The sequence below is a fragment of the Oncorhynchus keta genome, chromosome 12 (assembly GCF_023373465.1).
Source record: "Oncorhynchus keta strain PuntledgeMale-10-30-2019 chromosome 12, Oket_V2, whole genome shotgun sequence".
Taxonomy (NCBI): Eukaryota; Metazoa; Chordata; class Actinopteri; order Salmoniformes; family Salmonidae; genus Oncorhynchus; species Oncorhynchus keta.
This window is the reverse complement of record NC_068432.1, coordinates 9,292,718-9,307,690: the sequence shown is the minus strand read 5'-3', so window position 1 is coordinate 9,307,690 and position 14,973 is coordinate 9,292,718. Positions and strand designations below refer to the sequence as shown.

General features: G+C 42.6%; 1 protein-coding gene across 5 annotated transcripts in view; it reads left to right on the top strand.

The window, feature by feature from the left end:
• The window catches only part of LOC118390932 (rho guanine nucleotide exchange factor 12-like), a 149,126-nt gene that overhangs the window by 123,529 nt on the left and 10,624 nt on the right, over positions 1–14,973 (top strand). For all 5 annotated transcript variants that reach the window (XM_035781784.2, XM_035781782.2, XM_035781781.2 and 2 more), the window contains exons 25-36: positions 947–1,093; positions 1,238–1,323; positions 2,721–2,846; positions 3,674–3,788; positions 7,851–7,951; positions 8,564–8,641; positions 9,976–10,051; positions 11,037–11,204; positions 11,777–11,864; positions 12,203–12,280; positions 12,551–12,645; positions 12,763–13,068. In XM_035781784.2, coding sequence (XP_035637677.1) covers positions 947–1,093; positions 1,238–1,323; positions 2,721–2,846; positions 3,674–3,788; positions 7,851–7,951; positions 8,564–8,641; positions 9,976–10,051; positions 11,037–11,204; positions 11,777–11,864; positions 12,203–12,280; positions 12,551–12,645; positions 12,763–13,068 — 1,464 coding nt within the window. The remainder of the gene's footprint in view (positions 1–946; positions 1,094–1,237; positions 1,324–2,720; positions 2,847–3,673; positions 3,789–7,850; positions 7,952–8,563; positions 8,642–9,975; positions 10,052–11,036; positions 11,205–11,776; positions 11,865–12,202; positions 12,281–12,550; positions 12,646–12,762; positions 13,069–14,973) is intronic.

Sequence of the window (14,973 nt, the reverse complement as noted above, 5' to 3'; positions counted from 1 at the left end):
ATATATCCTCTAAACACCGGCTTCGAGGGCATTATCACTGTTATACAATGGGTTACCAACATATTCAAATAATGATTGATGACCTAATGACATATTTTCATAAACTTTATTTTGATGAATTTATTCATACTATTTCATCCTTCCTCAACATATAGTCCCAAAACAAATCTAAGGTTGCTACCCAAGCCGGCTGGTCGTTTGTTCTATTGGTTCTGTATCTATGGACGCGACCCAGTCATTCGTTCTAAATGTTCCATTGCCATACTGGCTGGCAACGTTCTAATCCTTTGCTTGCAAGCTAGCCAACAACGGCTAACTTACAGACACGCCAAACAGTGCAGAAAGAATAACAACAGTAGCTGCATTAGTTTAAGCTGTTTTCTAGTGACATTTATTTGGATACATCGATAGCAATAAGCTAATGAGGAACGATTTCGCCTGGCATAGAAAATGTGCTCTCTCGTTAGAACACTGTTGTTCAGAGGAGTTAGCCTCTGCACAACACAATAACTTCAAACTGAAGCTGGAAAGACTCCAAACTAGCTGCACTTCGTTTCGTTTGACCTTTTTTCAATTGACATTTCTTTGTATATATCCATAAAAATGATGCCAGCTCATTCATGATTTCGAATGGCTGAGACACTCTGCCTGCCTCTCTCTTGCGACCCCTACACGTTCATTGAAACAATGTTGCAAATGTCAGAGACAGACAGCAAGGTTTATAGAAATCTCTGCTGTTGAAAACTAAATGTTAGTCTAAAAGAAATGTGAGATAATGTCTAGATGCTTTTTATAGTGTAGATCAAGTTTATAACTTCCCTGTCTGGGCTGATGAGACAGTGGATTGCGCAGTCAGATGTCATAGGCCTGCATAGCTTTAGAATGTGCTGACAGCAATCTTGTTCTGTTTCATTCTTTGGGTCTGACTTTGTGCGTGTCTCCACAGAGCTGTTCTACACAGAGCGAGCCCACCTGAGGATGTTGAAGGTTCTGGATAACGTGTTCTACCAGAAACTAACCCGAGACAGCATCCTGCCTCCTGGAGACATTAAACACATCTTTACTAACCTAGAGGAGATTGTCCAGCTACATGGTATGCTGTGTGTATGTCAGTGTCGGTTAAACTCTTCTCTCAGGGCTAATCCCAACTTCCATTTTCACTTCCTAAATCATTGATATGGACCTTAGCAATCCTTGCTATCTCATCTCATGTAATCGCTTTTCTCTTCCTCCCTAGTGTCGATAACAGAACAGGTGACAGTCATTCGGAAGAAGAACGAGACGTCAGTGATAGACCTGATAGGAGACGATCTACTAGCTTGGGTAAGAAAAGACTTGCATCCTAAATGGCACCCTATTCCCTTTTATAGTGCATTACATTTTACCAGAGGCCTGTGGGCCATTTGGGACAAACTTTCCGTCACTGCAGGAAAGGAGAGGGGGGAGTATTACTTACTGTACATCCAAAAGCCATTGGGATAACATTGTTGTGTGTGTGTGCGCGGGTGTCATTTTCTGTGTGCGTGTTTGTCTGTCCATGCCCGTGCGTGTGTTTGTCTTTGTGTCCCTCCATGCGTATGGGTGTGTCCATGTCCCTCCATGCGTATGGGTGTGTCCATGTCCCTCCATGCGTATGGGTGTGTCCATGTCCCTCCGCGCATACGGTTGTGTCCATGTGCATACGGGTGTGTCCATGTCCCTCTGTGCGTACGGGTGTGTCCATGTCCCTCTGTGCGTACGGGTGTGTCCATGTCCCTCTGTGCGTACGGGTGTGTCCATGTCCCTCTGTGCGTACGGGTGTGTCCATGTCCCTCCATGCGTATGGGTGTGTCCATGTCCCTCCATGCGTATGGGTGTGTCCATGTCCCTCCATGCGTATGGGTGTGTCCATGTCCCTCCGTGCATACGGTTGTGTCCATGTCCCTCCGTGCATACGGTTGTGTCCATGTGCATACGGGTGTGTCCATGTGCATACGGGTGTGTCCATGTCCCTCTGTGCGTACGGGTGTGTCCATGTCCCTCCGTGCATACGAGTGTGTCCATGTTCCTCCGTGCAAGGGGTGTGTCCACGTCCCTCCGTGCGTACGGGTGTGTCCATGTCCCTCTGTGTGTACGGGTGTGTCCATGTCCCTCCGTGCATACGGGTGTGTCCATATCCCTCCGTGCGTACGGGTGTGTCCATGTCCCTCCGTGCGTACGGGTGTGTCCATGTCCCTCCGTGCGTACGGGTGTGTCCATGTCCCTCCGTGCGTACGGGTGTGTCCATGTCCCTCCGTGCATACGGGTGTGTCCATATCCCTCCGTGCGTACGGGTGTGACCATGTCCCTCCGTGCGTACGGGTGTGTCCATGTCCCTCCGTGCATACGGGTGTGTCCATGTCCCTCCGTGCGTACGGGTGTGTCCATGTCCCTCCGTGCGTACGGGTGTGTCCATATCCCTCCGTGCAAAGGGGTGTGTCCATGTTCCTCCGTGCGTACGGGTTTATCCATGTCCCTCCGTTCATACGGGTGTGTCCATGTCCCTCCGTGCGTACGGGTATGTCCATGTCCCTCCGTGCATACGGGTGTGTCCATATCCCTCCGTGCAAAGGGGTGTGTCCATGTCCCTCCGTTCATACGGGTGTGTCCATGTCCCTCCGTGCGTACGGGTGTGTCCATGTCCCTCCGTGCATATGTGTTTTTGCACATGTTACCATGTCTTTCTGTGTGTGCATGTGTAGTTCAGTGATGGCGAGGAGGAGAAGATCAAGCGGGCGGTGGGCACCTTCTGCAGTAACCAGCCCTTCGCCCTGGAACTCATCAAGACCCGGCAGAAGAAGGACCAGCGCTTCACCTCCTTTATGCAGGTACGACAATATACTTAACTATACTATATTATACTATACTAGTCATGGGTTGCATGTTGCGTCACAAAGGTTGTCTTGAGGACTGGACGTTCTACTCAATTCTTTCATAATTGCTGCTAATTTAGATTTTATCTGAAGTGCATCATAGTGGCTTGGACACACTATAGGTTTCTATAGGAAGCTAAACATTTGTAGAAATAAAATGACTGTCATCATTGTGATGTCGTCAGATTGACTTTAGATGTAGTATAACGTTAGCTAGATAGGTAAGATTGAGGGGAAAGCACCGGATTTTAGCTAGCTAACTTTTCTATTGCGAATGACAACATTGTTTAAATTAAATTTGACGACATCCTCATATTATTTTTTGTTTCCTACTAACTATTCACCTACTTTAGCAATGTCATCGTATTTCCAAGCCACTATAGTGTAATTTAGACTAAACAATCATTAGCCCCATGGATGAGCCGTCTTAAGAATGTTCATAACAATGACGTGAGGTGCAACCCATGAATAACAAACTATATACTATGCTTTTCTAAACTATGGTATGTTATACTATTATACTATGCTATGATCTACTATACAATACTTTATTATACTATACTAATGTAGTGCAATATACAGTATTATACTATACTGCACTACACGTTGCAATTCAATATAGAACAATACAACGTTATTGACTCCCTCAAGCGCGACTTAGAGGGCATCGTCGTAACCATACAAGCTCAGTTATAGATGGGGAGATTCGAGACATGGATGAACTGAGGTGATCTGGAGTGAGTGACTGTAGTATTGACTCGGGTGTGTGTCCCGTCCCGAAGGAGGCTGAGAGCAACCGTCTGTGTCGCAGACTGCAGCTGAAGGATATCATTCCAGTGGAGATGCAGAGGCTGACCAAGTATCCACTGCTGCTGGAGAGCATAGCCAAGTACACAGGTACAGTAGACAGACACCACTAGAAAACACCATGTCTGTCCACACAACTATTACAAATTGAGACTTGGGCCTGAAAATAATTTGGAATAAGTTGTATCTCTCTTCTTCTGAGTCCACCTGTTGGAAGATAAGTATTGCATTTCTTTATGGTTGATTGAAGAGGGGTTTATTTCCAAGCCCTATGATCTTCTAATATTTAATAACATTACTGAACTAAAGGCCTTTTTCAATTGCAGCACTGCAGATTTAGCTACTTTTACAACCAGAGATCGTAAAATCTGAAGAAGAAATTATTCTGAAGATTAGGCTATAAATGAAGCCGGCATCATCATCATCCCATCCCTTCACATTCTTGGTCTTGTAGAGCACTTATTTGGCCCACTCCATAAGACTGTATTGCACTTATTTGCAGGCCCAGCTCCAGGGTGACATGCCTGAGGAGGCATTTTAAATCCATGGAAGGGCACAACTACTAGTATTGCTTTAGCGCCTTAATAACACAAGGTGGGTTAGTCCTACTACTGTTCAAATATACAAAATGTATCTAAACTGTAGCCGTTCACATCAACAACTGTCGCTTTATATAATAACAAAAGAAAGATACAGTATGCACCCCACTACGACATGTGCACCCGAAATGCAACCATAGCTGCATTAGGCCTACACATAATTTGCGCCTACCAACACGCACAGATCAACTCGAAAGGGTGAGCACCACTAGCTTGTCAAATATTCTTACAGGCTTCATCGCTTAAACTTCAATAATTAGAACTATAGGCTTTGTTTCTGTCGATTTTGACACACGACGCAATGAGCGTAACCAAGCCGCCACTTCTCCAGGGGCGCAATATTTTCTGTGTGGGAGAGTTTCAGTAAGGAAAACTAAATCAAACTAAGTGCATATTCTATAGTAATAGCTGATGTGAAATGTCCTACATGGCAGTAGCTAATTTGCAGTGGTGTAAAGTACTTAAGTTAAAATATTTGAAAGTACTACTTAAGTAGTTTCTTGGGGTATCTGTACTTTACTATTTATATATTTTTTTAAATGTTTTACTTTTACTTCACTACATTCCTAAAGATTTTTTAAAACTTTTTATTCCATACATTTTTCCTGACACCCAAAAGTACTTAACTAGATATAGGAAAATTGTCAATTTCACACACTTACCAAGAGAACATCCCTGGTCATCCCTACTGCCTCTGATCTGGCCGACTCACGAAACACAAATGCTTTGTTTGCAAATTATCTCTGTGCGTTGGAGTGTGCCCCTGGCTATCTGTAAATTAACAAAAACAAATAAGGTATAGTTTTACTATTGTACACAAGAAAACACACAATGTTGAAGAAAAGCCCACGGAGACTGGTAGCCCAAGATGCGCTCATTTAAACAGCACACACCATAACCAATGATTCAGGACCATGGAAAGAAGGCTACCACCAGTCAGTGCGATGAAAGGATAACGTTGGATGCACTGCCAAAACATCTAAAACTGTGACATAAAAAATATCCGCCAAACAAACAGTATGCGTACATGAGGGAAAATCAATTAATTCATAATTCTGGCACGGAGGCCCATAAAGGTTGTAAGCTTACCATTTACACAAGTTGCAGCCTCCTCCATGTTGTGTCTAACTTCTTGCGGCGAGCCATCCCGGATCTGGGATCGTGAATACAGCCTCAAGCTCATTACCATAACGCAACGTTAACTATTCATGAAAAACGCAAATGAAATGAAATCAATATGCTAGCTCTCAAGCTTAGCCTTTTGTTAACAACACTGTCGTCTCAGATTTTCAAAAATATGCTTCTCAACCATAGCAAAACTAGCATTTGTGTAACAGTATTGATAGCTATTGATAGCTAGCATTAGCATTTAGCGTTAGCATTCAGCAGACAACATTTTCACAAAAAACAGAAAACCATTCAAATAAAATCATTTACCTTTGAAGAACTTTGGATGTTTTCAATGAGGAGACTCTCAGTTAGATAGAAAATGTTCCGTTTTTCCTGAAAGATTATTTGTTTAGGAGAAATCGCTCCATTTTGTGCGTCACGTTTAGCTACTAAAAAATCCTGTATCCAGGATTGTGTAAATCTATCCGCAAGCTCATTAGCATAACACAACGTTAACTATTCATTTAAATCGCAAATGAAATGAAATCAATATGCTAGCTCTCAAGCTTAGCCTTTTGTTAACAACACTGTCATCTCAGATTTTCAAAAATATGCTTCTCAACCATAGCAAAACTAGCATTTAGCATTAGCATTTAGCATTTAGCGTTAGCATCAGCAGGCAACATTTTCACAAAAACCAGAAAAACATTCAAATAAATCATTTACCTTTGAAGAACTTTGGATGTTTTCAATGAGGAGACTCTCAGTTAGATAGCAAATGTTCAGTTTTCCTGAAAGATTATTTGTGCAGGAGAAATCGGTCCGTTTGGTGCGTCACATTTGGCTACCAAAAAAAAAACGAAAATTCAGTTAACCAAACGCCAAACTTTTTTCCAAATTAACTCCATAATATCGACTGAAACATGGCAAATGTTGTTTAGAACCAATCCTCAAGGTGTTTTTCACATATCTCTTCGATGATATATGGTTAGTGGAAGTGTCCTTTCCCCTCTGAATCGCATGGCAAAATGCATGCAGCTGAAGATTACGCAACAATTTAGACAAAGGACACCGGGCGGACCCCTGGCAAATGTAGTCTCTTATGGCCAATCTTCCAATGATATGCCTACAAATACGTCACAATGCTGCAGACATCTTGGACGAACGGCAGAGAGCTTAGGTTCATTCATCACACATTCACAGCCATATAAGGAGACGATGGGAAACAGAGCCTCAAAAATTCTGCTCATTTCCTGTTTGAGGTTTCGCCTGTAGCATGAGTTCTGTGGCACTCACAGATAATATCTTTGCAGTTTTGAAAACGTCAGAGTGTTTTCTTTCCAAAGCTGCCAATTATATGCATAGTCGAGCATCTTTTCGTGACAAAATATTGCGCTTAAAACGGGCACGTTTTTTTATCCAATAATGACATAGCGCCCCCATAGGTTGAAGAGGTTAATCTCATGAAGTTTCTGATTCCATTTTCCTTCCTGGCAAAATGTACTTGTCAGGCCCCCTATCAAATGCCAGCTAGACAAGCTGGGCTTTTCGTTGATGTAACATTCTGTGTTCACTGAATACGTTCTTCAGAGCGGAGAAGGAATTTTCGCACATTGCTCTAGATGTCCCAAATGTTTATCCAAATCCATGTTCCAGTGACAGCACAGTTGGAATTGCTTGGAAAGCACAGTTGGAATTGCTGACAAAGGCCCGCCCCGCCGTTACTTTGAAGAGCACTGAGTGGGGCTGTGGTTACGATTTCACTTTGCAAGAATCAATAAACTGCTTCCACTGGTTCAGTTTTGGTTAGATCCAACAGGTCGTCAGGTGCTAGTGGCTGGAGTAACGGAGGTGCAGGTGCTTGTTGTGTTGTCGCCCTCATCCTGCTGGTGCTAGGCCCTGGCTCTTCTCAATCTTGTTGGTCAGCAGGCAGCGTGGGGGATGAGTGGTATTACATTTTCTGCTAGGCCCCTCAACCTCGGTGGTTGGCCCAGCAGGCTGCTCGGTGAGCTTGGCATCGCACTCGACATGGTGGTCCTCCGTTTTTTTGCTCTTGGCAGTACCCAGCCATTTTCGGATATCCATGCTGATTAGCCAGCTTTAATTATTCAGCTTGCCGCTACCAAAATGTAACGCTATTAGCTACTAACTAGCTTATTATTAGCTGTAGCTGTCTGGAAAAGTTAAACACATTTGATCCCTTTCTGTGACAAAACAAAACGGTCAATTTGACCCCACCTTATGACAATCAGAATGCATTTTTGGATTTAAACGACTAAATATTACATCCATAAATACTCCCTCCCCCTTTCTCAGGTCATGAGCGCACACTGGGCATAGCCTCTGTCCTGCACTACTGGCAGGTCCGACAAAGTACATTGGCAAAACCAGGCATCCGATCCATAAGACTGATATCATCAATTTGTGGGGGGGTTTCTGACAGAGGATGCAGCGGAGAGGGACAAGGTGAAGAGGGCCGGGGAGTGCTGCAGGAAGATCCTCAACTATGTCAACCAGACAGTGAAAGAGGCAGAGAACAAACAGGTAACTGACTATGGAGAGGAGAACCACTGGGACTAGACACATGTCCACAGCTGAGCTACACCAACAGTTGTCATGTTGATGGTGGATATTAAATGAATCAGCGGAAAACTGTTTGGCAAGCAAAATTAAGCGAAGCCACTTCAGATGGGAAACTGGTAAAGGGATTCAAACAACACTTCCTACCTTAATATGGCAGTCTATTTAAATTGACCAGTTGTGCACACATATCCTAGCTATGCGATTGGTTTGTCTTTTCTGCTTAATATTGCTGCTCCTGTAACTATTGCTGCCACCTGCTATGCGTTGTCTGTTTTCTGCTAGTCCACCACCACCCCAGCCTCAAATTGTATTCAAATGTTAATAATTGATGTATTGTTCTGGCAGTGAGCTCACCTGAAGGAGCACAGCCTAACACCAAATGGGTTCTCTTCTATTTTATAGTAAATGCTTAAACAAATACATGAGTTTCCTGTGTAAACAGTATTCATGTAAAATATAGTAAACAGTGCAACTCTTATGTCTGCCACCTTTCTACCACAATATATCAGCGAAGGGACTGAATAGGTCCTGTCTAGCCAGTGGTGATGAGTCTGTGTGCTCCTCTCCCTACAGAGGCTAGAGGACTACCAAAGACGCCTGGACCTGTCCTCACTCAAACAGAGTGAGAACCCAATGATCTCAGAGTTCAAGGTGAGACTCAACTCCTCTATTCCTCCACTTGTCTCACCATTTATTTACATGCATGTACCTTTGTTTGACCAGGGAAGTTGATTAATGACATATGCTCATTGGCAACAACCCCAGTTGGCATACAGCTTTCGATGTGTGCGCTGGCGTGGTCTCTGTGTGTACACGCGTGTCAGTGTCGTCAGCAGCATACCACCCTACATCCCACTGCTGACTTGCTTCCGAAGCTAAGCAGGGTTGGTCCTTGTCAGTCCCTGGATGGGATACCAGATGTTGCTGAAAGTGGTATTGGAGGGCCAGTAGGAGGCACTCTTTCCTCTGGTCAAAATAAAATATCCCAACAGAACCCACAGTGGAGGCCATAAAACCTAGCATTCAAACAGGGAAATGGTTCCAATAGTTTTTTCCCATAGGGGATATTAGAATCACTTAAAATAAGGGCTGTGTTTCGTGTAGGCTCACCCTGGCGTGACGTTTTGATAACCATGTAAATCTCTCTCGGACAAGTTGACTTTTATCAATATATTCCTCTCTATTTACTCTCAGATTTGAAAATGCTAATTAGCATCAAAGTAGAAATCATGCAAGACTACAAATCCCTGCAAGCTCCTGCACATCATCTCTAGTTGACACCTTTGCTAACTGGTATTGTGCCAATTTAAAATTTCCACAAGATAGTTCACAGACTTGTCAATTTATTCATTACTAAATTTAGCTAACATTAGATAGTTAATCCAGAGATTCTTACATTTGCCTCAGTGTCAGTCTCATCCAGATCATGGAATTTGTGGTTCCTTATGATAGCCACATTGGCAGCCAATAAGCATTTAATTTTGGGGGGGTAAATACAGGCGAATATATTCATAAAAGTCACCTAGTCCTATTTGCACAGTTATCAAAACGTCACGCCAGGGTAAGCCTACACAGAAGATTATTATTTTAAGTCTTTCTAAAAATCTCTATGGGCAAATTGAATGGTGGAAAAACGATTGGAACCATTTCCCTGTTTGACCAGTAGGTTTTATGGTTATTATCACTCATAATGTGGCACTCTATGCCCCAAGGCAGTGATTGGGGACATTGCCCTGTGTAAGGTGCGGTCTTTCCGACGGGATGTTGAACTGGTGTTCTGACTTTCTGTGGTCACTAAAGATTGCATGGCACTTATAGTAAGAGTAGGAGTGTAAACCTTGGTGTCCTGGCTAAATTCCCAATCTGGCCATCATACCATCATGGCCACCATTCCCCAGGTCGTTGCTGTAAATGAGAATGTGTTCTCAGTCAACTTACCTGTTAAAATAAGGGTTAAATCAAATGAAGTGTGTGTGTGTCTGTAGAGCCTGGACCTGACCAAGAGGAAGATGGTGCATGAGGGACCTCTCTCCTGGAAGGTCAACAAAGACAAGACAATCGGTAGGTGCCCAAAATTTAACATAATGTGTTTTAGCGGTATATAAATGTTGATAATGTAGAGTCTATATATATATTTTTTTTTACCTTTAGGACAATGTCTAATATCATTTTCAGCTTAGCCCTTTGGTACACTTGAGTTGTCATCATGTAATGCTGAAAAACTAAGAAGGCTACAACATACAGTAGAAAACAAAAGGGTACACATGCTAGTTTTAGCCTACATAAGCACTAGCTTGTCCTCTCTAGTGTAAGTGATTTTCTGTGTGTTGTAAACCATTTGCTCTCTGTATCAAACGCCAGAACTGAGAGATACTCTCTACCGCACCTGCTGTCTAACTCTGAATGCTCGGCTATGAAAAGCCAACTGACATTTACTCCTGAGGTGCTGACCTTCTGCACCCTCGACAACTACTGTGATTAATATTATTTGACCCTGCTGGTCATCTATGAACGTTTGAACATCATGGCTGTTATAATATCAACCCGGCACAGCCAAGGGGACTGGCCACCCGTCAGAGCCTGATTCCTCTCTAGGTTTCTTTATAGGTTCCTGCCTTTCTAGGGTGTTTTTCCTAGCCACCATGCTTCTGCATTGCTTGCTGTTTGGGGTTTTAGGCTGGGTTTCTGTATAGCAGTGTGACATCGGCTGATGTAAAAAGGGCTTTATAAATCAATTTGATCGATACAAATGTTCCCGTACATTACTACCAATTGATCAACCAAAAGTAGCATGAGTACACTTCTGACATCACCAGGCCGTAAATTAGTAAAGAGACCAATAAGAAAGAGGTCCAAGCCTCACTGCCAAGAACAGCTCATTTCCAGTTTCCCACTCAGACCATTCTCAGACAGTCCTAGCAAAATTCTTTTCCAATTTAATTGCAAAACAATTACAGTAAGGTACTTAAATTGTTACCCATAAATGATTTGATATTGAGAGAAAAATGGCTTCATTGGACCTTTAACTATTGAACTGTGACCTCAGAGCTGTACACTCTGCTCCTGGAGGACATCCTGGTGCTGCTGCAGAAGCAGGACGAGCGGTTGGTCCTCAAGTGCCACAGCAAGAACCTGGCGGGCACCGCCGACACTAAGCACATCTTTAGCCCCATCATCAAGCTCAACACTGTGCTGGTACGCTCGGTGGCCACCGGTAAGTTCATTGAATTCAGTTTATTGTCCCCACAGGGAAATCCATTCTGCAGGAGTACATAAGACACACAAGGAAGCACTAACAAGCCACGTCCTCTTACTTTAATTAAGAGGGTTGTTCAGGAGTGTGTAATGTTTAAACAAATTCTGTGTAGAACAGATGTCATTTTCTGTTATGCCGAATGGAGATTTGTGTCAGCTTTATATGCTCTATTTCTATCTGTCACATTCTTAATGTTGGGTCCCACTGAAAAGTCTCTTGGAATCAATGTCCAATAAAATTGCTTCAAACATCATATCTGTGGTAGCCTGGTCCCAGATGTGTTTGTGCAGTCTTGCCAACCATCATGTTTGGAATGACAATGACATTAGACTAAGTTTGGTTGGAACCTGTTTGATCTTGCAGTAGCTCACATTCTGTTTTACTGAAGTGACCAGGCTACATCGGAGTTGGCTATACAGCACAAACAGATCTGGCACCAGGCTATATCTGGCGGGCTTTGGAGAGGAAAGACAACATAGCAGACTGTCATAATATATGTTCTGATGATATGCTGTCTCTTCCCCTAACAGACAACAAGTCCTTCTTCGTGCTGTCTATGTCCGACAACGGAGCCCAGATCTACGAGCTAATGGCCCAGACCGTGTCCGAGCAAAGAACGTAAGTCTGTTTGTTTGTTCATCCCAAAGTCACTTAATTCAAGCTTCCCATTCAGTTGTCACCTGGCTGGAACTAGGATTGAAACATTCTGGACAGTTTATCAAAGTTCCCAGGTTTTCCAGAAATTCCAGTTGAAGGATTCTAGGGAGAAATAAGGGTCCTCCAACTAATATTTCTGAAAAAGCAGTATTTTCTTGGTTTTATTTTATTTTTAAGTCGAGTCCCTCCAGGCTAAGTTGCTCTCATAGAGATAGATGGCACTTGCCAGAAAGACGGGATGGGCTCTCTTTCTATCTCTCTGGTTGCTATGTTTCTCATTAGCTCCTCCCATCCACTAGGTGGCAGTGTCTGATAACGCAGATGGCAGACACCATGAAGACGAAACCGCACAACATCATACCTTTACCTCAGACCGAGTAAGTTAACTGGCCTTTTTTGGCTATTTATATATATATAAATAGCCAAAATATATATATATAATATTATATATTGGCTATTTATATATATATAATATATTTATATATATATAATATATATAATATTTTATTTATTTATATATTTATATATATATATAATATTTTTATATTTAACTTGTTATATATTCTGCTGTCAAATGAAAAAAGGCTCCCGTTTCACATCGCTTTAGTTTATAATTTACGTGTGTGCATTTTTCATGTGTGTTGCAGTGCTGAGCGAGACGCAGTGGAGGTGATCAGCACAGGGATACCCAAACTGAGCAAAGACCCAGACCGCCTTTCCACGGGAAGTATCCAGTTCGCAGGTATCAATTACACAACATTTAATCTAGTTTTTCGACCCTATGAAAAGTTATGTGAGTTTGACTATGCTTCTTGCAGCTTTAAAACAACTTCATTACCCATGTTTCTGTGTCCCCCAGAAAAAGATGTCACTTCCTCGCCTGGTCTGCAACCCATGCCCACATCGATCAACCCATTCGACAGCATCAAATCAGACGACAAGGAAGAAGAGTCGCCGCTACTGCTAGACAGAAGAGAAGAGGAGGAGGAGGAGGAAGTGGAGGTGGTAGACGAGGAGGAAGTTGAAGCGTTTCTGGTTGGAGAGCTGGCAGACAGACTGCCCTTACTCCAGGAGAGGTCATGCCAAGGCATTGCCATCGATGACCAGGAGCCCCATGATGACTTCGTCATGCCCCCCTCCAGAGCCGAGGAGGCCCTAAGAACCTGTGAGTTTACTACCTTGGCCTTAGTTAAACCCATATGACACATAGCGATTGAATGACACTATCATAATGTTTTGCTACGGAAACTAAAAATGTGTTTCCTATTGTCCAGTGCTGAGCGATTAGTGCTTTTTGAGGTTGGTTCGATTATGGAAAAAATAATCCGTTTTCAATTTCGGTTTCAATTACTTTGGACTGAATGCTGTAACAACACTGAATAAAGCAATTAATAAAAGTCACATGATTGTGGTGACTGCTTATTAACCATCATAGAGCTGCTGCATATGCTGTTTGACAAAATCATTATTTGGTAGTTTTTTAAAGTAAATAAGGAATACTTTTATGACTGCTTGGATACCAACTATCAATCACTTAGATCATGTATTTTCAGGTAGAGATACCTCGCGAAGCAACAGCTGTGCTCTATATCCCCTTACGATCGAGCATTCTTCTGCCTCTATTTTATGCCTGCTATAGAAAACACGGACCGGGCAAGTAGATGCCCAATGGATTATGGTCATTGGAGTTAATTACCACTTTGTATAATATTGGCCTGTTGAAAATTACAACTCCCTACTACACCGCCAGTGGCGATTTTAGCATGTAAATCTTGGTGGGGCAAACTCAAGACTTGCTTAAACAAATGTGGTTTCTACTGACTCCCTGCGGATTTGTGTAAGTCGATAAGAACCTCACTGTCCTTAATAATAATGAACGCCAACATGAGTTGACTTTTGAACCACTCAAACAGTATTACATTTATGTTCAGTAAATTCATGTTTGTTCTTATATAATTAACACTTAGCTCTAAGTATAAAAGCAAGTGCAAACAAACGAGCTGCAACGAGGTAGGCCTATTTGTTCAGCACTTTCAAAATGGACAGAAATTCAGATGTTATAGTTCAGATAAATTCAGCAAGATGTTGAGGCCTTGACTCTTCGAGAGAGAGATGGATGGATGTGCGGTTCGCTTACTATTTGAAGGAAAATACAATCACGCGGATCCAGACGCATGGACAGCACATTGCGCAAACAAAACAACCCTCGCAATATCAACTGGAATTACATGGGTCTATTACTGAACTTTTTGTTGAAAACAAATATTTGAATGGGAAGAGACTGTCATTGGCAAACATGGTTACAAGAAAGAAAAGCACATGAGCTAATTTATGCAGAAGCATACAAGACATTTTTGGACTCAACATTGTTGTGCTGTGCTCACTTGAACAGGAAGGTGGCATGGCGGTTGTTCTTGTGGGCAACATTTGTCATCAAGGGTGCTTTCAAGACAACAGGGAACTCTGGGGGGGGGGGGGGACAAGGTCAAATCATGACATCAGTTATTTTTAAGTTCACAGCTGTACAAAGAGGCCTGAGTTCCCGGCTTGGAATTCTGAGTTGGATGACCGTTCAGAACATATTTTCCCAGTAGGAGCTAGTTTTTTTCTGAGTTCCCAGTTGTCTTGAACTACCTGAAGTCGAGATTTCCCAGTTCCAAGTTTCCAGTTGTTTTGAACGCAGGCAGAAGTCATGCTGGATTGACAGCATGGCCAATGTATTCAGCCTTTTCTCATCCATGGTGTTGCATGTGAATATTTATCCTTTTAAGCTTGGAAAAGAGAAAAAAAAAACTTAAACCCAGATTTGGACCACACACCCACTCCACTGAATAGCAGGCTAGTGATTGCTTTGCGACGCTTGCAGGTGTCCACTGATTCCCTCCAAACCACTCATTGTTGAATTTGCCATTTCCGACTTGTTGTGTAATGTTTATTTCCAATTGCCGATGAGCACCGATACCTTTCTATACATACTTTTTTTTTCATATGACAAGGATTGAAAAGGATTTGCCAGTAGATTGCCAATGTGATTCATGATGATGACTGCTTGTCTAGCTTCCTAGCAACA